Below are 27114 nucleotides of genomic sequence, written 5' to 3' on the forward strand. Positions count from 1 at the left end.
CAAGCCAAACGACTCTCCTCTCCTCCCCCGTGATTTTTTACATAGTTCTTGTGCTCTCTGGGGCCTAACAAAGGGGGTTTGCATGGGTGGTACTGCCAGCCCCCAACAGAGTGCTGCATCCAATAGGGATGTTCTTGCCTGCTCACTGGCACTCTTGTCTGTCACTGAAGTGCCAGCTGAGTTAGTAGGTTATCACAGCAAAATCCACCTGAGAGAAACACAGCCCAAGGGGCTGGGAAAGTTTTAAAAGATAAAGACCCATATGCCAGGTTGAACAGGGTAAGGGAAAAATGACTGGGGAAAAGACATCTAGCAGTCGACAAAATTTTAAAAAATGAGTTGAAAATTACACTGTAAAGGAAGTGTTTTCTAATTCTATTTCTAAAATGGAAAGAGCTGCGTGGTTTCTGCTCCCGTGTAAGCAGAGAGGATGAGAGGGAGCGAGGGAGAGAGGAGCTTTCCTGCTTTTGCTGGGGAGGAGAGACACAGACAGCAGCTGCCATCCTGGCACAGAGCGATGCTCTCCATCATCGGCGCTGGCATGGGAGGGTGCTTGCCTATATAAGTGTGCCCCAGAAGAGGAAGAACACCACCCGAATTGTTCTTAGTTTGTTCAATCCTTAAAAAAACACAAGGATGTCACTTCTTTTTTTGGCAAACTCTTCAGAGCTTTGAGACTCCAGAGAACAAAGGAGGTAACAGCAGTTTTCCCTAGACAATACTGCAGGATGCACATGCCAAGTTGTTCCCTCCTGTATATACATGCATATACATGTAATCGTGTGTGTACTTACACACAGATATATATGCATTTTCTATAGCCAGGTGCAGTGGAGCAGGGCACATAAATCAAGCAGACTGCCTGCCTGGCAGTGACAGATTGTTTTCAGCAGATGCATCTCATGCACTTTTAGTCTGGCCTTACTTAGGTTAAATAAGTCCCTGACCTGCATAAGGCTGAAAACTGACCTGAGGAGTTGATCCTGCAGCTCATCGTAGTGGGCGGCCCATGCAGCCGGCATTGTTACTGGGGTCCCCTGGAAAGAGCTGCAGGACCCGAGGAACCATTGGCCATGGTGGTGCAGAGCCCACGCTGTCCATATGCATCAGCTTTGTTGCAGTGTCTGCAGCCATAGCTGCAGGTTTTGTTGTGTTTGAAGGGTTAACCCTGGGGGAGTGCTGCACTGCAGCCCCATCCTCTGCTCCTGCACGCCCAGAGCCCATCCTGCTTGCAGCTGGGCAACAACACCTGTGGGGAGCCATAAACTACTGCACATCAGCATAGAAATGGGTAAGACTTGGTGCATGCAGAAGGTAAATTGTTGAGAACAACAACAAAAGAGCACATAGAGAGCTGGAAATGGCTCCCCTATGTCAGGCAGCCAGGGCTGGCAGGGGAGAAAGAAGGAAAGGGTGGTGCAGGGGTACTCACCTCTGGGATGCTGCGTGGCACCTGGGCGGTGGTGCAGGGGTACTCACCTCTGGGATGCTGCGTGGCACCTGGGCTGGGAGAGCAGGCAGCAGCCGGGCTGATCCTCTGGGCTGCCCTGCTGAGGTGACTGGGCTAGCAGCGAAATGCAGCCGGCAGCCAGCCCCAGGCAGGGTCCCGTCCTCTGCGGAGGGCTAGACCTGAGGCTGCTGGAGGGTACCTTGCTGTTTGAGAAGACCACACAACGCCATCATGGCAAAGAGGAAAGAAAAGATAGTGTTTTAATTCTGGGCCACCAACAGAGAGGGACAAACAGACAGTTTGGATAAGCTTTAGAGGCAATCCAAATAGCCTAAATAATCATCAGGCCAGATTCCTTCTGGACTGAGCAGTTGCTAGTGGTTGTTCAGAAACAAATACAAACCCCACCTCACTCTCATCGAGTCATTCTTCAAGCACGAGATAAACTTCATCATCTCTGCTGCTGCTCCTGCCACGGTGGAAAGGGCCAAACAGGGGTCTCAGCAAACAGCACCCTGCTCCCCCCATAGCAGCCGATGGGCAGAGGGGTGACTGGTCAGTCATCCTCCATCTGCAATATCCCTGCTCCCGGCCTTGTCCCACCAGTGCCAGAGGCAAGGACCACTCACTGCAGGGCCAAATCCAGAGAATTTAGCTCCCTGATTTCTGTAACGGCTCAAACCTGCTGGTGTTTCCCTGATCAAGGACCACTGTGGCCACCACTGTTCCACCTGGGTACAGGAGAGGCACTGGGAGCAGCCAGGGGCCTTGGGGTGGAAGTCCTGCCATTCCTGGTGGTTTTTAAATAGAACTTCAACTATATTTAGATAAAAAATAAATACATTCTTGGCTTGAGCACACTTTTCAGTGTCTGATGAATGAGCAGAACCTCTTTCACAGGAAGCTATAAAATTCCCAGGGTGATGGCTTGCCTCTGCTGGGGCGAGGGGAAGCAGAGCTCTGTGCTTCCTCTGCGCCTGCCAGCCTGTGCTCGGCGTCTTCACTAGAGAGAGGACCAGTCATTATTGTTATTAATAACCACACTACTGTGTTTATTATTAATGCCGCATGGGAACGAGGAAAGAAAACTAATGATGCTGAAATCCTTACCCTGTGTTTTAGAGAAAGTGAATTTGTAAGACGTGCTGGGTGAGATCAGACGCACCCTGGCCTGGCTGGACCCTCAGAGATGCTGTCTGGGGACAGCACCTGAATGTGGCTATTTTCTGCTATCCCTTCTCCTCATGCTCCCCAGCACCATAACTAGGGATTATCAAGGGCCTTGGCTTGTTCCTTAATTTTTCTTTATGGACTTGCTGCCCGGGAATTCCCCCAGCCTGCTCCAGAGCACGCCCACCCTGTGTGCCTGTGCAGCCACCCAGGGTAACAGTCACCACAAAGGCTAGAGCACAACTGTAGGTTTTCTTAAATTGACTGTAATTTCAGCCGCTGCAGCGTGTGTCTGAGGAACCTCTTTGTGGGACCCCCATCTGCCACTGAAGGAGCAAACTTGACCGGGTGAGTCTGCAGTTTTCCACCGCTCCCTTACTCACTGAGACTTTGAGGGTTTATAAAAGAAACTCAGTATTTTGACACAACAGCCCCTAAATGCAATTTCATCCAATAAATATGATAAATTGGGTGCAGTGGCTGTGCTTTCTTCTCCTGTCCTTGGTGGCAGGGGAGTGCAGCATTGCAGAAGACAGAAGATGGGTGGATTCCCAGTGGGTTTGGCTGGGCTCCCCTTGCAGAACCCCTCTCTGCAGCTCCATCCTCCCCCAGGGCCCTGAGCACACCGAGATAACCCAAACAATTCCTTCATACCAGGAGGGATTAAGTCTTGCAGGGAAGCCTACCAGGTCCCCTACGCCCCCCAGGGCCACCCAGGCCTGCTCCAGCCCTGGGAGCTGCAATCATGAGGGGCTAGGCGAAAGGAGCTGTGTGCTCCCTTTCTCCCACTCAGTTTAGCTTCCTCCATGTGTTTTTGCTTCTAGCACCTTTAAAACAGCATTTCTTCTAACAGCTAGATCGGGTACATTGTTTTATGTTGAAAAGCCAAAAGCATACTGAAGAAAATCTTCAAAAACCAGTATATTCCCAGGGAAAAAAAAAAAATCTCGCTGCACTGATCTGTCCATTTATCTTAGCACCAAGATTCCTCACATACTGACCTTCTGACACAGCCTGCTTTTGTGGAGAAAACTGCTCTGAATTAGGTTGCCTTTTCTATCATCTTTCTGGGTCCTGGAGGGTTTTTTTCCAGCATCTGAGGCTGCGCGGGGCTCTTGCACTCTCAACATGGTAATATCATATCTGTGTTTTGCGCTTACTAATCATCGGTCAAGCTCCCATTATAGGACATATTTTTACTAAAATGCTGCCTTATTTGGCCTTTTCCTCCCTGCGATTCCGGTGACATCACCCACCAAGCAGTTGATTCAAACAGCTATCGCCCCAACGCGTCCCTGCACAGCGGAACGAGGGGCCGGGGAGGGGCAGGAGGTTTGGGGTGTAGGGCTGGTGTCCCCTCCCAGCAGGGACCTGGGGACAGCAGGGCCGTGAGCCTGAAACGCAGCCCGAGCAGCAGCGGGGTCTGTGTTTGAAGTGAGCTTTAAACTTTACTCCACAGCACAGAATCTGGATGCGTCCAGGCTCTGCTGCTGGAAGTAGTGTGCCGAACCCTGCCTGGGCATCCGGGCACGTGTAAGTGAAAATCCACCTGCCAAGCCCCCTCTGACACATACCTCCGTCATGCACGGCATGTTCCATGCAGCGGGGCTGCTCTTGATCCCGGTGCTCCCTGATCCACTGCCTGGCAGACCCGACACTGCACCGGGGCGGCTGCCTGCCCAGCGCCAAGCACGGCTGGGATGGCATGGGGGAACTGGCTGTATTTCCCTGGGATGCCTTGGGGCAACTGGCTTTATTTTCCTACTCCGGAACTTCTTGCCCTGTCAGAAATTCACAGCCCAACTCTATAAATCTCCTTTTGGCTGAAACCCTGCTATAAAAAAATCCTGTGCCAAGAGCTAATTAGAAATAAAAGGAGATTAATTTTGAAAAATCAGATGAAGTGGAATATTTCTGGGTTAGGGGTATTTCCCAATTGCATAAACCCAAACAAAACATAACTTGCATATTAATGACTCCTAAGAGATAAACCCATTTATTTTGCTACATTTAAGGATTAGTCTGAGTCATTTTATTACAAGAAGTGTTTTTGCCAGGTCGTGCTGCTGGTATTTCTGGCAATAAAATGGCTGAGGACTATTTAATTTGGGATGTCCATTGCCACCGGCTTGGGACCGGACAGCACAGTGCCCATCCTTCAGGGATGCTTCCTCTCTCCTGCCTCAGGAAACCCTATTTTTCAGTGTCACATACCTTGTGGGTGATGAAACGGTTGGGGGACATGTCCCGGGAGGTAAAAGGAGCAGGATAACCTTGGGGTCAGCTTTTGGGTGCGTATGCAGGAGCTGATGCAGGTGCCAGTGTGGGGGTGCTCCTCTGGGTGCCCCTTCACATCCATGCTGCTGGAGCACAAACAGGAGCCTGCCAGGGAGACAACAAAGAAGGTAAACCACATTTTCAAGTGTAAGCTGCTCTGACTACTTACAATGAGAACCTAGACAGAGGAAGAACATTAAAACATCCATATTTGAGGCAATATTCATGAAGCGGCAGCAAGACTTGCAGTAATCCCTTTGGTGACTCCATGGATGTTGGGGCTCCTTGAGTTCTTGTATCTGTTTTTGACATGGAACAGCTCAGATGGTGAAGACATCAGTTACCATTGCTCGTCCTGCTTTATGAAAAACAAGGAAATACCTCTCCCACACGGGAAGAGAAGGAAAAAAGCCCTTAGAAGTGAATGGCAGCACAGGAAACCCTGGGGCCAGGACTGGGACCGGGGCTGGTACGGGCTGTGTCGCTGCTCAAAGCAAGGCAAAGCACACACCAGCACACTGGTCAGGGCAGTTCCTCAGCAAAGGGAGCTCCTCCAAAATAAGCTGGGCCCCACAGAGGGTAAGCAGCTCTCCTAGGGTGGTTTGTTTCTAAGGAGATGCTGAGGATGCTCAGTGTCCCCAGGCAGCGGAGAACAGCACTGGTGGTTGACGTGCTGCAGCAGACTGCTCGTGTGACGGTTTCCCATCCCATTAGAGCAGGGTGCTGAACACGGGGCTCTGTTGGGGAGACAAATCTGCAGAGCCCCGCTGCCATCCAGTTCTAGTTGGAAACTTGCAGTTCCTGAGGAGTGCTGGTTATCCGAGGCTAGCTTGTCTGGCTGGCTCCATTTGGCTGGGAGGGTAGAGGCATCCTCCACAGACACCGAGATGACAAGGCTTTCCCCATCATGCCTGCTGAATCAGAGGAGAACAACAAGCAAATCTTTACCATTATGCAAGGCAAACACTAATTGTACACATTCTGTGACTACCTGAAATGCAGCATTATGAGGTCTTTTTTTGTTGCTTATTTTTTTTTCACTCCTGGCCACGTTACTCTGCTTCCCCAGACAGATGACATGTATATTTGCCTGAGCTGCAGCTGGGAGCTTGTACAGCCTTATCATTGTCAAAGCACAGCCTAGCAGAGAAGCGATTTTATCTTTTGCTCTCTGCTGGTTTTGCTCCTTCAGGGCTGCCCTTGCCATAGAAAAGTAATTAGTAATTGGGCAGCAGCTCAAAAGAGGTTTTGTGATCGCCTATGGAGCTTCTTCCTTTCCCAGAGAAGTAAAATTTTCTAACTCTTTTATTTTGTGAAGTTCTTGGGTTCAAAATTACTACAAATTAGTTACAGGGCTCACTATCATAAGAGAATATGTTTTTAAGGACAAGCAGATACATTAATTGGTTCAGGCACTAAGAACATATGAAATAAATTGCATTTCATTTCGGGATTAAGGAGGAAAATCTAGGGAGGCTCCAAGACAAATTTGAGAAAATATGATAGCTGCAGTTAATTGAAGTGTTTCAACTGAATTTTTTTTTCTTAACCGTTTGAAATTTGTTTTCCCAGAACCAGGATCTCTCACAGAGAGCTGTGATTTGGGCTCACACACATCACTTTATATTTGATACTTGAAAACTAACTGGAATTTTGCATCCAGCTGCAGTTAAATGCAGTGCCAGGATACATAGATTACTGTCAGTGGTTTATTTTTATGGGGGGTTTCTGCTCATTCTCTTCTGTTCCAGTTCTCTGCTGGCTTTTTCCCAGCTCAACAACCCTGGGCACTGTTGGCCCAGGGACACAGACCCTACTTTGGAACCCCACTACGGCTGCTGGGAGGGGGGGGATGCCGCAGGGGCTGCATGGGGCTGGGGGCACTGTGAGCACCCAGGGTGCTGCTTCAGCCTCACCAAGGCTCGCAGAAGCGTCTGAACTACTTGGACCACCGTACCTGTAATCCAGCAACCAGGGCTCCGGTTTCCTTGCTTATGTTTGTTTTGAATTCACAGGAAAACAACAGCACCCAGACGTCCCGAGGGTGGCCAGCAGCACCCAGCAGCACCCAGCCTGCAGTGGGTGCCGGGAGTGTTCCTGTAGCCTCGTGCAACGTGGGGAGGCTGGACCAGAGGCTTACAGCATCAGCGATGGCTGGACACACGCTGTGGTGGTGGCAGCTGCTGCGGTGGGGCCACTTCACCCTTGCTCTGCCCCTGCTGCTCCCCCTCAGCCCCTACCAGGGAGCAGTACCAGTTCAGTGACGTTTCACCACCGCGCTCAGATGTGGCTTGTGGACTTGCTGACATTACCAGGGAAAGATTTATGAGCTGTATGAAATAATAATAAAAAGTTCTGTTTTATTCTAAGCCACTTGAAGGAAAAGAACTTTCTGCATTAAAACAAACAGAACAAAGGAAACACTGGCATCGTGTTCATCCTCAGAGGCACACAGTGTATCAGCACTCCTATAAAGTTAGTGCAAAATGAGGAACCTGCCTCTGGAGCAGGCCTTGGCAGGTTGCAAATTCTGTTTTATGCAGTAAATCATAAAAGAAATTATTTCATCACCACTACTGACATTTGCTCAGCAGACATTAAAAATTGCAGTTAAAAATGAGAAAGCTGAAATCCAGCTGGAAGTTACCTGGCAGTCCTGGGAACTGCTATTAACAGTTGTGTGGTCGCAGGGTTCTTTCTCATGAAGAATATCAGAGCAGCAACTACACACCATTACGCTTGAGCCAGACTTGGAGGATAAGCTGCATGAAATAATAACATCTGCTGTTACTGTACAGTGGTGCAAGCTGGACTCCATCGATGGTACTCATAAACTCCGCAGCAGTCTTCAGGGCTGTGCAGTGGGGCTGGGTTTTGTGTGATTACCTCCATAAAGGATTGTAGGATGCCTGGCCATGAAACGCTCTGTAAGGGGAGCACAAGCAGAGCTGATGGGTGAGCGCTGCAGCAGAGCCCTGCCAGCCGTGCTCAGACCTGGGCACCGCAGCCTGGCAGCCCCTACCCTTGGCAGCCTCCAAAAACTCTGCTGTGGCCAAACACAGCCCCTCGGCTCAGGATGAGAGGCTGGGGCCAGCTGTGCTCTCCTTTTCCACTGCTGTCCCCACCACTCTTTGTGGGCTTCTGGTGATTATCCTCACAGCATCTCCTTTGTAGTTTCCATGCAGCTACCAGTTGTCTTTCACCCCTTCGGGGATGGTTGGCCTCGGCATGCGTGCTCAGAATTATCTTTGCATGCAAATATGAGTATGAGCTATGAGGCAGAGGAAAGGCTTAAATGAATCAGTGTTTCAGAAGCTTCGCTGTGGTGGCTCACAGGAAAAGACATCGATGAGCAAACACTGAGCACAAACCTAAACCTCTGGTGCAGGGCAGGAGGAGGTGAGAGGACACCGGTGAGATCTTCCAGCATCACCCCTGCAGCAGAGAGATCAGGGTGAAAGGCAGACCGTGGCTGGCTTCTCATGTCCCCACAGGGACCCACAGGTGGCCTGGGGCCACCGTGGATGGAAAGCCCACCTGCAGAGCCCTTGGAGTGGGGCACTGGGGACACCGGAGACCTGGAGGTTTGTGGGATTCGGGCAGAAGCCCCAAGGAAAGCTATTTTTGCAGCTGTCTCATGTGGATTTTTGCTATAAGCATCCAAAACAACAAGACAAAAAAATCTCACGCTCTGAGCAAGGGGCTGGTATTCCTGCACAGATGTTAGACGCTCCGCTTTCTGCCGGCCGGGAGTGGGCTCCATGAGCAAGCTGGGGGCTCTCCATAGGGTCTGTGATTAGCTTCTAATACCAAGAGGCTCATTGCCTGAGGCCATAGTCAGCTCTTTGAAAATATTTTTTATCAGGGGCCCAGAACAATGCAACAGCTTCCTCTTACAACCAAATGCATCTGGTTTGGGTTTTCAGATTTATCCCTTGATCCCTGCCATAAGGGGCCAGTGCTTTGCCAACCCATTGTTTCTCAGCTGGAAACAGCTGGTATGGGCTAAAAACTTGATGGCGTTCAAACCCAATCCAAAGTGTTTAACGTCAACCTGCTGGCCAGATGCATTTTTAGAGATCTGTCACCTGAGCCCCTGTCCCCAGGGTGGTGGCTGCAAGATGGGCCTGGGTACAAGGCACACGACAGACATGCGCCAGCTCACACCAGTAGGACCCATCCCCAGCCCTGCTCTGACCTCGCATTCCCAGGGCAGGCAGACTGTGTCTGAAATCTGTAAACCTACCCATTTCTGTGATAGAACAATTTTTCCAGACCCCGATTTATCTCTGCCTGAACTTTATCTGCAAACTAAGTGAAATCAAGAACCAAAGGTGATCTGAGAAATTAATTCTGATGGAAAGCTTACTCCTTCTTGGAAGAGGATAAATAGATTAATACTCACTTTCATGGCAGCATTTCTAAGTCACATATTTAGTGACTAAGACACCATAAAGAACAGCTATGTCAGGGAAGACACATTTCTCCTGATATGACATTTTCATCAAAATTGATCAAAACTTAGCTGTAGATATTTGCAGGAGCTACTGATACTTCAGAATTTGTCTTGATTAAAAAAAAAAAAAAAAAAAAAAGACTTCTTTTTCCCAGGCAAAAGCATTTGTAGGAAAACCCTTGAATAATCCTGGCTTTCTTTTGGTGAAAGATCCTGGGGCAAATTTTCTGGTGCTGTAAATAGACACTTTCTGAATCCTCTGTGCTTTGCCATGAAGAGGGTTGATTACTGTCTCCATCTCTTCAACACTGATTGCAACAGCCTGGATGCTTTCCCCAGGCTGTTATTCAGCCTTCAAAACCTGATGCCAGAATTCTTTACTCTAGGCAGAGTGGGACAGGTTTTCCCAGCTGCTACTCTCCTGGCTGCAGCAAGTTTCCACAGGGGAATGTGACCCAATGAGTTTAATCAATGGGTACTTTCATGCTCCTTCAAAGCATAGACCAAAGTCACACGAGGGACTATTGACTGGGATATGACGACCAGAAATCTGACACAAAATCTAAATGCCATGCCTTGCTGAAGCGTTTAAAGCCAGACCAAGGGAAAAAAACCCACAAAATAAAACAAAAACAAAGAAACATTTTCTCTTGAAGATTTAAGAGTAGGCTGTAGCCTCAAATAGATCAGTGATATTCAAACTGCACATAGGCTATCAAAGATAAAGGATGCAATTTCTGGAAAAAGTAAACCAAACCAAAACAAAATTGGGCTACTGAGGCTAAGGTATTCAGCTGCACAAAACTCCTTCTGATGGGAAAAGGCATTGACTGTGACATTGGCTTGATTTCCATAAGTACCAAAAAGAGATTCCTCTTTAACTTTACTTCCTACCCAAAACAATGTCTGTGTCACAATATTACAAGTTGGGCATTTCAAACACCAACCAGCAGGGAAGGGCAGTGTCAATATTGACAGGCTGAGGGCAACTGACTCAATTCCGACGAAAACCACATGGTTTAAAATACCGTAACCGACACTCAAGTAAATCCTTGTATATTCTAAACAAAGGAGAACATGCAGCTTGTTTTCTACTGTAAACATTAGGATTTGATTTGTCCAAACTTTTGTCTTTTTTGAGGGAAAAAAAGTCTTAAAGCATAAGATATTTGTAATATTTTTCAGCTTGTTTGCACTAAAAAAAATGGAAGAGGTCTCTTTTTGGTGGGTGTGCCTCCCTGGCACACCGAGAAGGGCAAGTGTCAGCACCGGTCAGTGTGGTCACCCAGGCTGGAGCTAGGGCGGCTTCCGAAATCACCAGGAACCACTTGGTGGCCCCTCCCTGGGGACTAATTTCCTGGGGTTTGGTTTATGCCCTCTTTGTCTGGATTTAGTGGTGCCATGGGGGTTTGCCGAGCTGCTGGTCCAGCTAAGTTTTAATCGAGGGCGTTGGTTGTTGCCCAGGCAGCCCCTCGCTGCGCTGCAGCAGTGGGATGGCACACAGCAAGCAACAGGGAGAGGCCTCGGTGTCCCTTCTCTTTAAACTGATGTGACATTGAAACAAAGCCTTAGCCAGGGCTGTGCATATGGCAGTCAGCTTGGGGGGCTGCGGCTGGGTTGGGCATCCTCCAAGGGGGAACTGCCCGTAGGATCAGGGTACCCCTGGAGCAGCCGGCTGGGTGCGTCATCAGGGCAAGGGTGACAGCTGACTGCTGACAGCTGAGAAGCAAGCCTGGTCTGTGGGTAGGGGGATTCCCGTACGGGGCCACGGCAAGGTGGCTGGAGGAAGCCCCCACTTGAGTGCTTTTGAGAAGGCAGCAGAGGGAGCGAGGGGGCTCAAGAACCACAGTGGCTGGAAACCTGGCAGGGGAACAGGTGGGGTATGGAAGCCCTGCCAAAAATGAAATCCAAGCTTAGGATTCCCCCTACCAGCCTTTCTCCCAGCTGTATTTAATAACGCCACATGTGTCAGGCGTGAGTGAGCCCAGCCATCTGTAAGCAGTCCAGCTCTGGTCGGCTTCCACGCAGACCCAGCCTTGGCAGCAAGGGCTGTACCCCCCGGGCTGCCTGCTGGGACAGGCAGGCACATGGCGCTGCCAGGCGTGGGGGCTGCAAGCAGGCACAGTGGGCCAGGAGAGCCTAGGGTCAGCAGCCTCAGCCTTGGCTCATGCTCCTCCGAAGGCACCGGGCTCCCCAGCAACCAGGTGTTGGCAGAACCATAAGCCCTGCTCGAGTATTTGATCTCCCTTGAGAAGTCCCTGGAAGGTGCGTAAATGTCCCTGAGTGTCACAAAGTCACATTTTTAGCCCTGCAATCAGTAAGGCTCTCTGTCACAAAAAATGCTAATGTCGCTTAGGGCAAACCAGGAATAACAGGAAGCATTTTAGTGTGGCTGTGTAGAAGAATTACTATGGGAGGCTGATGCGAGGACAGGTCCCGAGTGCTGCGGGTCGGTGCAGCTCTGCTGCGACCAGGGGGACGAGCTCATCTACTCTTGGAGCCAGAGGACACTGGTGCAGTGGTGGTTTTAGATAAGTTGCAATGGAAGCCCTCAGAAAGAGACACTGTCTTGTAAAGGCATCCATATCACAGGGGCTTTTCATCCTCCTTGCTCCCAATCTTTTCTTTTGGATAGTTTACGGCCAAGCTCTGCATTTAAAGAGGTGTCTTGGAGATCTAACATCTGGGCAAGGACAATAGCTTGCTTCATGCTGATATGTCAGGATAACACCTTCACATCCTTTGGGCAATGTTAATATTTGGACAGTGTTAAAATATAACCAGCGTTTCTTAGTTTAGATTAATGCCCTGGCTGCGCCCCAGTCCTCGCCAACCTGCAAGACACTGCCTGGATTTCCTCCCGCTCCTAAAATGGCACAGGGCTTAGGGCTTGACATTGGCACTCGGCGTTTAAACAAAATACACATTAATATCTGCGGAAGTAATGCCTGAGTAATGGCTGCAGGAACAGACACGATTAAGGCTGTGGAGAAAAATAATTAAGCTGATCAGCCAACATATTAGGAAAGCAACTCTGCAAATACCATTTTTTTCCACTTTCAAAAATAAAGAAGGAGCCTGAGGTTGTTGGGACCTGTGCTCTGAATATTCATGGACTATTACTAGTCAAAGGCAGCCCTCCTTTGTGCTGAGGATAAGGAAGGCCACCAGCTGGTAACCTTTGCAATTTAGTCTGTCATTTCCCACATTAGTACACTGTGGAAAAGCTGAAAGCGGTGGTCGTGGTGTATTAGTCCTGATAACCGGCTGCGTGAAATCAGGCTGAACTCTCTTGTTTGCCTGAAGAGAGAAAGCCTGGGCCTGAGTCTGGGGAGAAGAGGAGGGTTTTCTCATAGCCTGGGAGCACCAGCAGCCCCACTGGGGCAGAGGGAAGCATGGACCCAGGCATGGGGCCTGTTGGACACAGACAGACAGTATTCCCACGGGACAGACGCTGTGACCTTGCCTCCTGAGAGAACTGGAGGCTGACCAGCCTGGAAGTCATTATGTCTGGCTTGTGTCTCATTTCTTCTGACTTTATCATCTGGTCAAGTTTAAACTCAGTCATTTAAAAATTAGATGCAAAGAGCTGCGGCTGACCCCGCAGGCACTCGGGGATGTGCACGCTTTTGACTTTACACCATCACGGGCAGGCATATAAACTTTGGTACCAAGCTTGGAGCCATTTTGCTTCAGGCAGACTATGTGGGAAGGGTTATTTTTCTCACCAGGTTCTTGCCTTCCGCACTTCCCAGGCTCTCCTGACTGCCTCTCTCCCCCTTTACTGGGCAGTTCTCCCTTTCTCCATCATTTGCAGATTTTTCTTTGGGCCCAGTGACCACTGTGGGTCGCTATGTGAGGGATGCCAGCACTATATAGGATGGTGCTACTGAAAGAAAGCCAGTCCTCCCCAGAGATAACACCAAACTGTGCTCCTTGCTTCAAAGACAGGGAATTGACTCACCAATCTGTGAGGATCTTCCGGACTTACCCGTGCTGTGTGAAGTGGGAATACGGGGAGGTGTTCAGAAAACACGCTAAAAAAAGGGTCTCCCTGTCCCTCACTGGTACGTCTGGTCTCCCTGGTGGGTGCTGGTAGCAGCTGGGATGGAACTGGGCAATGCCCTCGTTTCCCACAGGAGCTTGCTGCATGCCACCGGCTTCACCTCCCCACGGATGCGGAGCAGGGTTGCTGGTAGCTCGAGGCAGCAGCGCGTGAGCCGCGAGGCTGCAGCAGGGCACGGGGCACGTTACCCTGCCATTGCAGGTCTGGTCTCCCCTTGCTGGGCTGCCTCAGTCTCCACTAGTGCTCGCTGTCGGCACTTGCCCAGGACTTGTGGTTTGGCACCGCAGGGCGTGGAAACACCCATGGAAAAAGCAATCCGAGAACAGCGTGGCTCTGTCTCTCCCGTGGCCCCGCTTGTACAACAGCCATCTGTTTGCTGGCCTCTGCCTTTGGAGGAAGCACTGGTGAATTAAAGGCTGAGGAACAAAACGTTTCATTTTGGTTTGTGGCATGTGCATGTGCGAGGGAGCAGGAGGCACGGTGAAGGCTCTGCTTGGCTTCCCCCCCTGCCCCGAAAAGGAAGATATGACTCCAACACTGTGTCCATGTAAGGTTAGGCAGACACCTTATATGATGGATGACACAAGCCAGCTCTAGGGAAGTTCCTGACCACAGTCCAGCTCCACGAGACAAACACGACCCAAAATCACAGTCCTTGCATGGCCAGCTGCTGGGATGCTGCCCATCACTGGGCTGGGACAGATGGGGAGGAAGAGCCTCCCTGGGCTGCCAAGGGTTGCACAATGAGGATGGGTGGGATGGGGCCATGCACAGCCCTTCTCATGCATCAATGAGCTGGAGACCAGCCCTGGAAGCCACCTCATACCCCTCTGCAGGGGAGCGAAGGCTCTGTACTTGTGGGATGCAGGGGACGTGATGCGCCCAGAATGACAGCAGGGTGGGGGGCAGCCACCCTGCCTTTGCCAGGCACGTGCCCAGGCACAACCGAACCAACCCGTTTGTCATCACTGGGTTTGCAAGGCTGGTTGATAGGCCGCAGCGCTAATTGGAGCAATTATGATTTTTTCCATCCTAACCTATCACTTCTTGTCTTTCCTTTCGCTTCTCATCGCGTGGGTTAAAACGCCTTTTCTTAGCACAGGAATTGTGTTGCATCTGGAGAGGGATGAGCACAATGGACTCAGCAGTTCTGTAATACAGCAACTAGGGAATAATTATTAGTTGTGGAGATGTGCGGGCTTCATTAAAGCACAGCTCTAGTAGAGGCACAAGCAAAGCACAGTGCTTACACTGTGTATAAACTGGCTGGTGGTGTTTGCAGAGGGATCCCCTTGAATCACCACTTTTCACGGCTGTTCTCCCGCACCCCTCCTCTCCCCAGATGCAGTGGCACTACTGAAGCTGCTTGTCACGATTCCACTCTCTTCCAGCAACAGGTAGGTCCATCCCAAACCCCAGGGAATTTATGAAAGCTCTCAACACTACACACAATCAGTTTATCACAAGTAGTTAATTAAAGGCAACTTGTTATTAATTTGGAGGTTCCTGGAGCATGTGATTTTTAGTCCCTGTAAAAATCACCAGAAAAGAAAAATTGCTACAACAACTTTTCCTTGGATTTGAAAAATGACCTTTCTTTTCTGAGTAAATTCAGAGCTGCAAAACCAGGAGGCTGGTGCCTTCCAGTTGAACAGCTTTCGAGACCTGTTCCACTGAAAGGGTTGCTTTTCAAGCCTTGTCAATCTAAGGAAATTTATTTAGGCAGTCTCAAGGGAAGGTCTTGGCAAAGTATTAATAGGTTTCTTTTATAAAAGAGCCCTTTATTCACTGGTCTTTAAGTTGGCCTGTGTCTTGTTCAGCTTTTTGAGTTCATGTGCAGAGAAAACGTCTGCCTTTGACAGTCTCCATGCTTCAGTGCCGCTGTGGGGCTCAGGAGGAATTTCCTAAGCCTGCAACAAAACATCTGGCTCCACAATCGCACAGCTGTGCACCCCGGGCAGTGAGGTGCTGCTACTGCTGTGGCTCTATGCTGCAGGGGGCACGCGGGCAGCACGGGCAGCGTGCTGGAGACACACTGGTGCGAAGGCAGATGAGTCGCACATGAAAAAATAACCCACCCCACCACGTACGCTTGCTTACCTCAGACCTGTTGTGGCTCACCTGCTAAAGTTGCACTGGGGCAGAATCTGCTTCTTGGAAAAGGCCTTTCCTCACTCTGGATGATGGATGGAGAGGAAGGGTGGGCAGCTGGAACTCCAGAGGACTGAGCATGTCTGTAGCATTCGGGACCTGCTGACCTGGAGTCCCGCGGCAGAGGTTTTGCACCGTTTCACCACGACTGCCTTCCCACAGCTGTCACGGACACAGGCTCCCGGACTCCAGCCTCGCTGCGGGGCACAGTGTACCCAGGCGATTCAGTGGGACAAACTTCTAGCAAAAGCTGTAGAAAAGCAGTGGGAGAATCCTCCTTGCCAACAGCGTAGAGCAGTGAAATGCACCAACACTTTGCATGATTAAAACAATGTGATCCAAGAGGCACATCCAGCCGCTGCGGCACTGGTCCTGCCACCAGCCAGACATCAAGGCACGGCTGTGGCTCACCCTAACATCAGCAGCCGGGGCTGGGTGTGCACTTGTTGGTGGGTTCCCTGTCTGCAGAAGTGGTTATTTGAACAATCACCCTCACGGTTTGTTCAGAAGGCGCTTTGCTGTCCAGGTAGACAAAACCTGTCTCCCGTCAATTTTCATTTATTAGCAGTACAAGGCAGCATGTGGAATTTTAAAATCATAAATTGTGTATTCCTGCAGGCACGTGAGACATGATGGGAGAAGCACCGTCCGATGAGCACCATGCCACGGGGCTGCTGGAGATGCTTGCACCTATCACCTTTCAAAATAAGTCAACAACGATTAAAAAACCTCATTGTAGAGAGATTTACTTTTTTGGTGATTTGGCTGAAGAAGCTGAGTTAAAAAGTAAATAAAAGCTCAAATTAGATTTATATAGGCATAATTAACCTCACTTTTTATAGAATAACACATACCCATGTGAACTTTATTTAACTCAGTCCTAAAGCAGCAGCTGCTACAAGTCTCTGGAAGAGTATTTCCACTGCAACACACCAGCACTTCATGAATACTTGTTTTTGCACCTCTAAATTTTTCTCTCTGGGGCTTTTAAGCAAGTTTTATTGTAGTGTTTATATAGCCACCTTAGTCTGCCTTTGGTTTATGTTTTTCTCACCTGAACCCAATGAATTTTGAGTTTTATTAGTTATAGGTATCTGAAATCACATTTTTCTAAGAATTGACTGCCCTAATAAAACTCCTTAAAGGTTTCTATTTAAAGCAATTGTCTTCTGCCCATGTATCAGATTTTTACTGAGTTATACTCAAGATCAAGAACTTTTCTATGGCTGTTTGTTACCACAGACGTAAATAATAAGAATCCCATCAATTCCAGCAAGTCAGGCCCGAGTCAATTTATTGAAGAAATATCCAAGAAAACAGATTTTTTTCTTGAAAAACAGTGTAAAGGAGAATGCTGCTTAGCTTTTCTTGCAGAGAATGATGTAAAACACAGCCTGGTCACCATCGATTTCAACTCTACCTCTCAAGGTGGAGCAAAACAGCCTCTTCCAGGTTGGGAAGAAGAATCCTGCAGAGGAGAACTGCTCAAAAGCTGTGCACGGCAGGAGAAGGTCAGAAGAGCTTATTTCTTTCACCCCACATTAAGGATTTCCCTACCTTTTCTGCCTGGTCCCAGAAGTGCTGGGGGTGCAGAGCTGGCCCCAGGCCCACACATCATCCATGCCCTACAGCAACCAGCTCTCACCCTGTCACCACTCATTTACTCCTGATGACAGGGCTCCTTCTCCATGGGTTCAGGGCCCGTAAATAAATCACAGTGCCCAGGTGTTTTCCATAGACCTCTGGGGGAAACCTGTTAAATGTCTCCAGATCTGCCTTCCCTTTGGCTCTGCCTAAGGAAACTTGTGCGGAGCAGTGGTGGGAGCAAGCCTTGCTGTGAGACTCCAACCGGCTTCCTAGTCCTTCCTCAACACTGATGGGTTGATTGACACCTCTCATTGAAGGTGTAACCCATTAACAGTAAGATACTGTCCTCCTGTCACAGGGATAGCTAGCTGTCTCCTATGTGTCCACACTGAGAAATTTGATTTCAAGTTCTATCGTTTGCCTTAGAACAGATATTTTAAATATATACAAAGAACAAGTGTTCACTTAAGGAATGAGCTCCCTGCCTTCAAGCCCACCCCCCCTTGCTGAGGTGTATAAAGGCACTGCTCCAGCCACTGTTAATTTCTGAATTGCCTTTCTCCCCACTGCAGCAACAGAGGGTCCTCACACCCACGTGCAGGGCAGGAACTCCTCGCAGCCGGGCCAATTCCTCCTCCAGCCCCAGGGGACGCATGGCCCTGGGATGGGGACAACCCCGCAGCAAGGGGCGATGCCATGGGAAACTTGGGAGGAGGAAGGGGACCTGAATGAAGCTGCTGTCCTTAAATAGCTTCTGCCTTTCCACTGGCGAAATCCTCCCAAATCACAAACAGACGGTCCCTTTTTCTTCCTCAAATATTTCTTACAAAAAATAAAAAAGGGACCACAAATAAGACAGCACTGCAAATATTTGTCGATTCAGATCAGTTAAGCTTTGAAAAACTTCAGCTGAAATGTGGTTCCTCCCCAGTCAATAGCTATTTTCTCTCCGCCTATGAGCTCTGCCCTCACTTCCACCCACCCCATGCTCCCAGCTGGGTTTGCAGCTGAGGGAGCTGGTGAAGGACACCCCCTCCACCTCATGCCCAACCCAACCCCTCACACCCTGGCTGGGTCTGGAGGCTTGCCCCTTGGCTGCTGGTGTGTGCCCGACCATGGGCTCCAGGCCAGGGCCAGGGCATGGCCCCTCTTCCCTGCCAGAGCCACCACACTCCAATATTCAGTCCTCCACTAAAGAGTTTACTTTCAAAGGGCTTCCTCTCCTAGACCATATCACTAAGCCTGCTAAGTGATTAACCTCAAATAAGTAATGGCAATGAGTTAATTTTATCCCAATATTTAGGCATTTACAGGTTTTGCTGTGCCAATCAGGGAGGCTTCCCAGGAATGCACAGGGATGCCATTGCACATGAACTGGTCGCTCCCCAGTTCACTTTTGTGAGTCGTATTTAGGAGAACAATTATAGAGAACATTTGAGTTTAAATTGGAGCTGAACGTTCCCGTAGGAGGCACAAAGTCCTTGTGCTCGCCACCTCTGGCCATGGACGAGAGGAAATTAAGAGGTTTGTACTTCGGATTCACAAGCTAAACACTGGCATCGGTTACTGGAATACGTGGTGCTGGATCGACAATTAGACAATGCAATGTATCGCCATGCTTCCACAAAAGAGCTAGATTGACACTAAAAACCCAGCAGGTGAGAAGCTCAGCTCACCGTTTTCAGCTCTTACAGACTGCTCCGGCTGGCAGATGCCGGCGCTTCATGCGGGACCCCTGCGCCATGCCATGGCTTTTGGGATGAGCAGCGTCCACGGAGAGGTTTCACAGCAGCAGCAGCGAAATACACGTAACGGCAGCACAGAAGAGGTTACCCGCCCTGTGGCAGCGTCACCCGCTGGCCTTGTGACCTCCCCAGGAAGGGTGGCTGCGGTCCCCGCACACTGCGGTGCTTGGTCAGTGCAGCGAGATCTGTTCCCATACACAGACATGACAGAATTCCTCACCCTGCCCCATTCCTTCTCACTTGGCAAAGAGGAAACCTGGTGCAGCTGGGACAAACAGCTTCAAGCATCCAAACTCCCGGATTTTCCAGTTGAAGGAACCCAGTGCAAAGCTTAGAGAGAAAACAAACAAACAGACAAACTCAGGTAGCCAGCAGGCCTGGCACGCAGGACAGATGTTGGGACTGGGCAACTCTCTCTGACCAAAGCCACTCAGAGTTTAAGCTCTGTGCAGCATCCTGAGCACAGACACCCGTGTCGTAAGGTGCGCAGCACCCTCACCGACTGACCTCAGCCAGGAGAGGCTTTTCACCCCAGCCGTTCACACAACCATGAACGCTCAGGGCTGCCTACAAACACGGCTGGGGAACAAGTCCTGGGACATACCTGCCCAGACATGGTCTGAGCATCCCATTGCACCCCAGTCCCCGTCGTGCTGCCTGCTTCTTCCTAAGTGTTTAGTTCATTTTGCTATCTGCCTGACAAGGAGAGATCAGTCTGTTCAAAACAGCAGCGTTACTTGGCAGTGTGATGAGGTGAGCTCATCTCTGACAGGCGGCTGTAACACGGCTGTTGAGGTGCAGGGACGTTAAAGGCCGCGGCCCCAGCACTATGCAGATGAGCTGGATCAGCAACGGGGATTGCAACCCTGTCCTTGGTCAGGGACCTTTCCTGGTGCCAGGGGAGATCACGTTACCCGTAGGAGCTTGAGGGCTGCACTCTGCACTGACCCTCTCACCTGGGGTCCCAAAGCAGCTGGTACCAGCTAAAGGTCATGCACACAGCCGGGGTCCAGAACCATCTTTCCAGGAACTTTTATTTGAAGGGATGGACTGGACACAGCTGTGATACAAGATGCTTTTCAAACAGTTACACAACATGGTCTTTGCCCATAGCTTATTCCCATTGTACATAGTAACCCTGTGAAACACCTCAATTTTTATTAATTTTCTGGACGGACCCTCCATACATTGCTCACTAATGGCTCTCCATTAGCCAGGCCAGCATAACCCTGTAAATTTAACTTCCTTGAAAACAAGAGCTCACAACCCTCAGAAGACAGTTGCAGCCGCCTCCTTCGTTCTAGATGATAAACCATAGCAAAACAGCATAACGTCTTCACTTGGGGTGATAATCTTTTCATGCTGAAAAGATTCTCACCCACTGAATTTCAATTCTAATATCAAAACTAAAGACTCACATATGTTTTGAGCTGTTAGATTCATTAATTTCACGCTTTTGCTCCTGACACTTGAGAGGCACAGGATTTTGTTAAGCTGTTTAATTGCAGTAATTTTTTTTTTTTTTAGCACAGTATTTTACAAGCTGCAGAAATACCCAAAAGGCTAGAGTGGATGCCAGCAGTCCAAAAAGCCGGAGGCAAGCATGTGTGTATTGAAACACGGACTTCTGAAGAGAAGAATTATAATTTATAGATCACAAATTCAAAACCCAAATCAGAACAGGCAACAGTGGTACCTTTTTTTCCAAGTAACCAAATAAAGGCATTGGAGATGGAGATCAACTTCTTGTACAGTTTATGCAACTACGTATGGACTGTGGCCACAGTCCAGTAAGATAAACCTGACAAAGGCACCATCCTTGAGGACAATCCTTGTACACAAAGTGGCCTTGACACTGCCCTCTCAGCTCTGGGAGTCATGGCTGGGGACGAGAAAGGCCCACCCACCATCCCAGATAACAGCAACACAGGGTTGGACGTAGAGGCAGGCACCACTCTAGTTACGCCTGCCTCCCTCCCTGCTGCCATGCTGGGGTGCCAGCACTGCCCCCAAAACTCCATCCTCAGCCAGTGCCTCTGCTCAGGCATTTACCCAAGCTCCCACCACGCACACTCTTCTGAAGCAGAGAAAACAAGAACCATCTCTTCTCCACTGCCTCCCTTTAAGGCTTTGGTGGTTTTTAACCCCAGCAGTGATGGGAGGGAGATCCCCTCTACCTGCACAATGGGGAGAGGACTGCCCGAGAAGAGGGGTCCATTGGAAATCCCACCTCTGAAGGGCTTATGCTTAGGTGCTGCCCCACAGACGCAGAAAACACTGCAGCTCTAAGGAGCTGGGAGCAACCTCACCCTGCTCTGCACAGAGGTCCCATCCATACGGGTTTAGCGACAGATGTTCAAGGTCCAGATGAGCATCCCCCACCCTGGAGACATGCCCAAGCCACTCACCATAGTCTCTTCTGGACGTGATGCACACCATGCTCAGCTGGGCAGGGTAGGTGGCTGCGGGAAAAGTAGCTCAAGAGAGGGATGGCCAGTGTCCCCATTCAGTGACACATAAGGAACACTCCACTGTAGTCGGGGGTCTGGGCTCACCCTCCCCTGTGCCTACTTTATCCCAAGCCCTCTGCAAGGACTGTGCAGCCAGCCCAGGCAAAACAAACCAAGAACACCCAGGGAGAAGACTGCAGCACTCCATTGAGTTTCCTGTGATGGCAGTAATATTTCATCTTTAAAAACTCATTGTTTTGTTGACTTTTCTTTTTTCCATTTAATTTTATTCCAGACACCCACCCCATATGCAGATCACTCCAAGAAGTAACCAGTTCTATGTGCAAAGGGACACTGACTTTCCATCAGGGAATGCTGTTTGGATGTTAATGTCTATGCTGAAACAGCGTTTCATAGGTGATCCACGCTATTCCTATCACTGCTTACACTGAGCGTGTGTACCTTTAGCTGCCTTAACATCACAGGGTTTAGAACAACGATGCATCTTTGTAAATTTTTTTAAAGATATATAAAGACATTTCCCTTGTAACAGAATGAGGAAGAAGCCATAAAGCTAAGAACTGGGCTTTATTTTTCATTCCCACATTACTTACAACCAAAGTGCCTGTATCCACGGCTGATGTAAGGGAGCTTTATTATTCCTCACAGAACTTCAGTTCTACACATCCTCTCCTGACTTGCAGCATCAGATGAAGTTTACAGAAGCAACAATACCCAGGCATCCAACACATCCCTTGACTCACCCAAGATGGACAAATCACCCCAGGAGCACATGCACTGCGATATCCTGCACACACGTCCATCACTCCTGCAGCTACGGCTGTCTCTGCCTCGGGATTTTCCTGCTCTGCTCCAGCACAAGCATTTAATTTACTCTAAATACCCCAGCATTTCCAGGAATATCAACCACACAACAGTACAGGGCTGGACAAATCCTAAGAGGTGCTCACCCCCAAACATACAGGTATGTCTTTACACCACACTGGGGATGGACTTGGCCCACTCCTCCCCAGCAGCGGAGCGGGACATCCCCCAACACATGCAGCAGAGGGGCAGAGTCCAGGCTGGACCCTACAGCAGGTACAGTTTCCCCCAACTCTCATTTGCAAGTTATTTTATCATAAGCAAGCAAATATCCACAGTGTGAAGCACGCTTCTGTAGTGGAAAGAAAACCTAGCAATCGTGAGCTCCTTGCACACTCACCTCTGCAAAAAATATTCCAGTTCTCCAGCAAACACTGAGCACATTTAATAGAAGAATAGACACTGAGCACATAGACATCTGCCAGCCTGTGCTGATATTTTCAGTGAGTACCAGAAGCATTGTATGACTTCGGGAACAAATACTATCTGCAGAGACTCAGGGCTGGATCCTGGGATGGCATCACCCCTATTAGATCCAAGGGGGGACACGGACCTCCCATGGGGACAGGGGAGCTACAGGGCAGAGCCCAGGACGAGGGCACTGCCAGCTCTGAGGGAAAGGCACACTTCCCTGGTCCTTGGAGGGGGTCACTGAACCATTACAGGGAAAAACTGCAGCGTTACAGCCCTCTCCCACCCCCAAGGCAGCTTAGACTGGAAAGCTGTTTTCCATAAAATTCCTTGTCAAACCCAGACAAAATAAAGGCCCATACTTTAAATGCTCAACAACCTCCAGTGTCGCAGTGGGAGCACAATGCTGCTCTGTGAAACACACTCGCCTGGAATAACAGGCGGGCGGGGGCAGGCAAGAGGAGGGGAGCCTGGTGGGGTGGGACCTGCCAGAACGCTTCTGCGTTGCAGTTTCAGGGCTAAAGCTCACAACGGGTTGAGCCAGTGAGCTGCCCCAGGGCAGAGCTACACCCTTCCCATCTCGCCAGGGTTAAACCCATCTCCTTGTGTGCCAACTCCTTATTTTTACATTATTGTACACTTAGGAGGAGAAAGCCACAGCTACATGTTGCTGCAATTTTATATCATTCCTTTTTCAGAAAATAATCTCCCAGGTTCATCAAATTCTTCAAACCCATTGCTTTAGTACAGCTGTCAGCAGCCTGTTAGCGTAAACTTCCAGTATGGATTTCAAAAAATGTGAACAACCCTTGGTTTCGACCATGCCCGTAGGTTTAGTATGCCAACAGTTACTTTTGAGATGGGTTATTTCCAAAAGACTATTGCAAGATCTTAGTCACAAGAAGCTTGGAGAGACTTTATAAAAAACCAGCACAACACAGAACCTCCTTTTCAGTCCCTCCTAGTCACATAAGCCGCGTATCTCCCACCCGCCGGCATACGAACTGCCTTTGCTTCCTCCCCAAGGAAATATTCTCCTGCACGCTGTATCGGATGCAAGAGGGGCACTTAGTTGCTTGCAAGTGAATAGCCAGGCTCTAATTGTTTTTTAACCTCCCCTTTTTCATGTACTTTTGTCAAATGACCCCAGTCCTGGTGGGACCTCGGGGAGCCCACTTTGTCCCCCGGCTGCTCCCTGCTCAGAGGCGTTTGCTTTTGCTGCAGGTTGTGCACAGGAGGCTGGCGTTGTTCAGAGCAAAGGGCTTGCCGGTCAGCAGCGTCTCGCACTCCAGGCAGGCAAAGTGCTTCGTGTGCCAGGCCATCCCTTCTACCTGCTGGTAGTCCTCTGAGAAGATGATCTATAGGAGACAGACAGACAGTTGTGCATTACCACCACCTTGCCAAGCTGGTGCATGGCCGGGGAGAACCAGCCCCACACCACCCACCAAGCCTGTGCCACGGAGGGCAGGCTTCGGGAAGGGTAAATAAAAGGCACAGGACAGCTCCTGAGCAATTAAGCCAAAGTCATGGGTTGCAATTAAGCATTATAAAATCATCAGGTTTTAAATGCAGCTAGAGCTGGGTTGTTGCTCTGAGCTAGACAGGGTGTAGCTAGCCGAGACCTTCATTAACATCACACTGCTTCACCCCATTTTCTTTAGGCACCTCCAGCTCCCCCGAGGAGCTACAGCGCTGGTGACCCAGAGGGAACCCCAGGAGGTGTGGGTGGGCGAGCAGGTCAAGGCACATGCCAAAGAAGCCCTGAATTGGCCCGTGCCAAGCCCCCGCAGAGGCGGGTAGTACCAAGCAGAGGACACTGGCCGGTGCCTACCTCGTCGCAGCCGGTGCAGCGTGGCCGCAGGCTCTCGCAGTAGTGGCGGCCGCACCAGGCAGCCTCGCTCTTCCAGAAGTAGATGAGGTCAACGAGGGGCTCAGAGCAGCGGCAGCACACGAAGCACGCCGGGTGCCACTGGCGGGAGTAGCCGGCCCTGTCGGCGTACACCACGGGACAGTCCCCTGGCACCACCTGCTTGCAGGTCTCACAGCGCTGCAAGAGAGGTGACGGAGTGAGCACGGGCTTGGGCACAGAGCAGCGATGCTCAGTGCATGGCGCAGGTATTTGCTTCTCAGACATACCGCATCTTTACCGCACAGCTGGGTTAGCAAAGCAGAACAACACACCATCTGCATGTCCTCAATGCATCCTGTTTCTAAAACAGCCTGAAGGACCTACTGTGTTCCTGCTCGACATCCCACAGCACCAAGGAGGGCAGTAGAAATAAAACATTTAATGCCAAGACTGCTAAGCTGCTGTGGTTTAGGTTTTTTGAGCTCTTGTTCTGTGAAGGGAAACTTAAGAACACCAAAGGCAGATTTTACAGTTGTATCAGCTTGGAAGGCACAGCACACACACTAGCCTGAAGGGCGGGCATAGAGACAGTGCAGTGAGGTAGAAGAGCAGGGAAAGCTAAACTGAAGAGAAAGCAATGGTGCTGGGAGCAATGTCTCAATTGTGCAGCAGGACTCAGACAACACAGAGCATCACAGGGCACCCACAGCTAACAAGAAGCAACATCTCCACATATATTACTCCAGATCCCAGGCAAACATTTGGACCGATGATATGTACAGACAGATTGTCAAGTCATAAGATAACTAAGAGTCATTATAAATATGTATTTACTAGCCCTCACCTGGAGTACTGTTGACTTTCTTCCAGCCAGATCCTTGGGCAGGTAGGAACAGCACTACCCACCATCACCTAAGTGCCTGGCCTTTGTGATTCCCCCCTGCTAAACCCAACCTTCATTAAAATCCAAAGGTTCTCTCAGAAAGAGTTAAGACAACCTACAGTGCAGAAGTGTAGCAAGTCAGAGTTGTTATTTTGCATAGAGATTAGGAGCTTTGGTCTTTTCTCACTCACTGTTTTTTAATATATGTAAATGCGTAAGACAGACGTCACTCCACAGATTTCAGCAGAGTGCTTTCAATTTATAACAGTCCAAAGAGACAGAATTAGATTTGGCTAATCTGAAGATTAATTAGCATCTATGCATATTACACACAAGACCAACTGGTTCACTCTTTATCTGTGCCTGCAGAGTGATCCTGTGATCAGTTAAGAGCAAGCTTTAAAGCTTTCCTCTCTGAAGCTGACAGCTGGTGGGTTGTTATTTAAGTTCCCATTTAAGTCTGGATATTCCAGGTCAGGCTAATAGCTGCTGAGTCTGTGCTTTGTCACTCCCTAAAAGAAATACTCTTAAGTAGCAGCTGGAGTCTCTTCCAGCAGAGCCCTTGGCTGCGAGGCCAGACTTCCACTAGCAACCTCCGCAACAGTCTGGCTGGGGCTTTCACAAAGCCAAGATGCGGTGTGAAGCAGCCTGTGTGTCGCATGTGTTGTGGTTTAAGCTGCTATGCCCAACCAGAGCATTTGCACAGCAGCATACCCCATCCAGCACGCTCCGAGCAGCACAGGGTCAGGGATCACCCCACACTCAGATGACGACTTTGCTTACAAACTCTTCAGTTTAAGTCCACAAGCTTCTAATAGGTGGGTAGAAGAGACAGAAAAAAAAAATTTCTCAGTAGAAGGTAAACTAACAGTTCTTGAGCTGCAGGAAGACATGAGGGATGAGGCAGGGACAGAGGAGGGGGACCATCTGCAGGGCAGCTGTGGTCCGTGACCCTGATGCTACCACAGCCTGGGAAACCCTATGCTGGGGGTACAGGACACCCAGCAACCCTTGCTGCTACAACCCCAGCAACACAGCAGCAGATACGGACTCTCAGGGGGCACAGAGGGACCAGGGTTTCTCTATGGAGAAAAACAACTGCAAGCTTTCCCTCCACATCCAACCCCGTTTTGCTAGTTCATGGCACAAGTTCCAAAAATACTATTCTTTGTATCTGAGGAGCTTTCTTAAACTCAGTTCTCCCTCAGCAGAAGGTTACAGGTCTATCCACACCCACCAAGATGCTTTTCTTTGTTCCTGTTATTTCCAGCACACCACACATTTTGCTATCGCCTCTCCTTTGTTCATTGTTCAGTCTGGATTTGCAGTAACTGCCCCGCAGCCCTCGCAGCAGTTCCACCACGCCGACGGGCACCTCCTGTTTCACCAGCAAATCCCGCGTGACAAGCCAAGGCAGCACAAGAGGAGACAAAATGTTTCCTGGCTTGGCTTTCTGTGAGTCTGAAAGGGGATACATCTGCGTACACCGCTCCTTCCACTGTGACGGGCTTCAGACGCATTTCTAAGTACTGCCGAGACCCATGCCAGCACAGGAGCGAACTCCAGCGCAGAAGCTGGGCTACTCCTGGTCTGTGTGAACAAGAACACAAGTACCTGACGCTGCCGTGCTCGGTGCAGAGCACTCCCGGCACGCTGGCCTCGCTGTCAGTGAGGGGAGACGAGTACCCATGAATTCTGCACCCATCATATGGAACTGAGGCTGTATTTTTCCCT

General features: G+C 49.7%; 1 protein-coding gene across 1 annotated transcript in view; it reads right to left on the reverse strand.

Annotated features, from left to right (window-relative positions):
- Positions 1-23847: 23847 nt before the first annotated feature.
- The window catches only part of LMCD1 (LIM and cysteine-rich domains 1), a 17479-nt gene continuing 14212 nt past the window's right edge, over positions 23848-27114 (reverse strand). The window contains exons 5-6 of the mRNA XM_010159196.1: positions 24480-24695; positions 23848-24006 (exon numbers count right to left, since the gene is read on the reverse strand). Of these exons, the coding sequence (XP_010157498.1) occupies positions 23848-24006; positions 24480-24695 (375 nt within the window). The remainder of the gene's footprint in view (positions 24007-24479; positions 24696-27114) is intronic.

Source organism: Eurypyga helias, unplaced genomic scaffold, assembly GCF_000690775.1.
Source record: "Eurypyga helias isolate BGI_N326 unplaced genomic scaffold, ASM69077v1 scaffold7969, whole genome shotgun sequence".
NCBI classification, from domain to species: Eukaryota; Metazoa; Chordata; class Aves; order Eurypygiformes; family Eurypygidae; genus Eurypyga; species Eurypyga helias.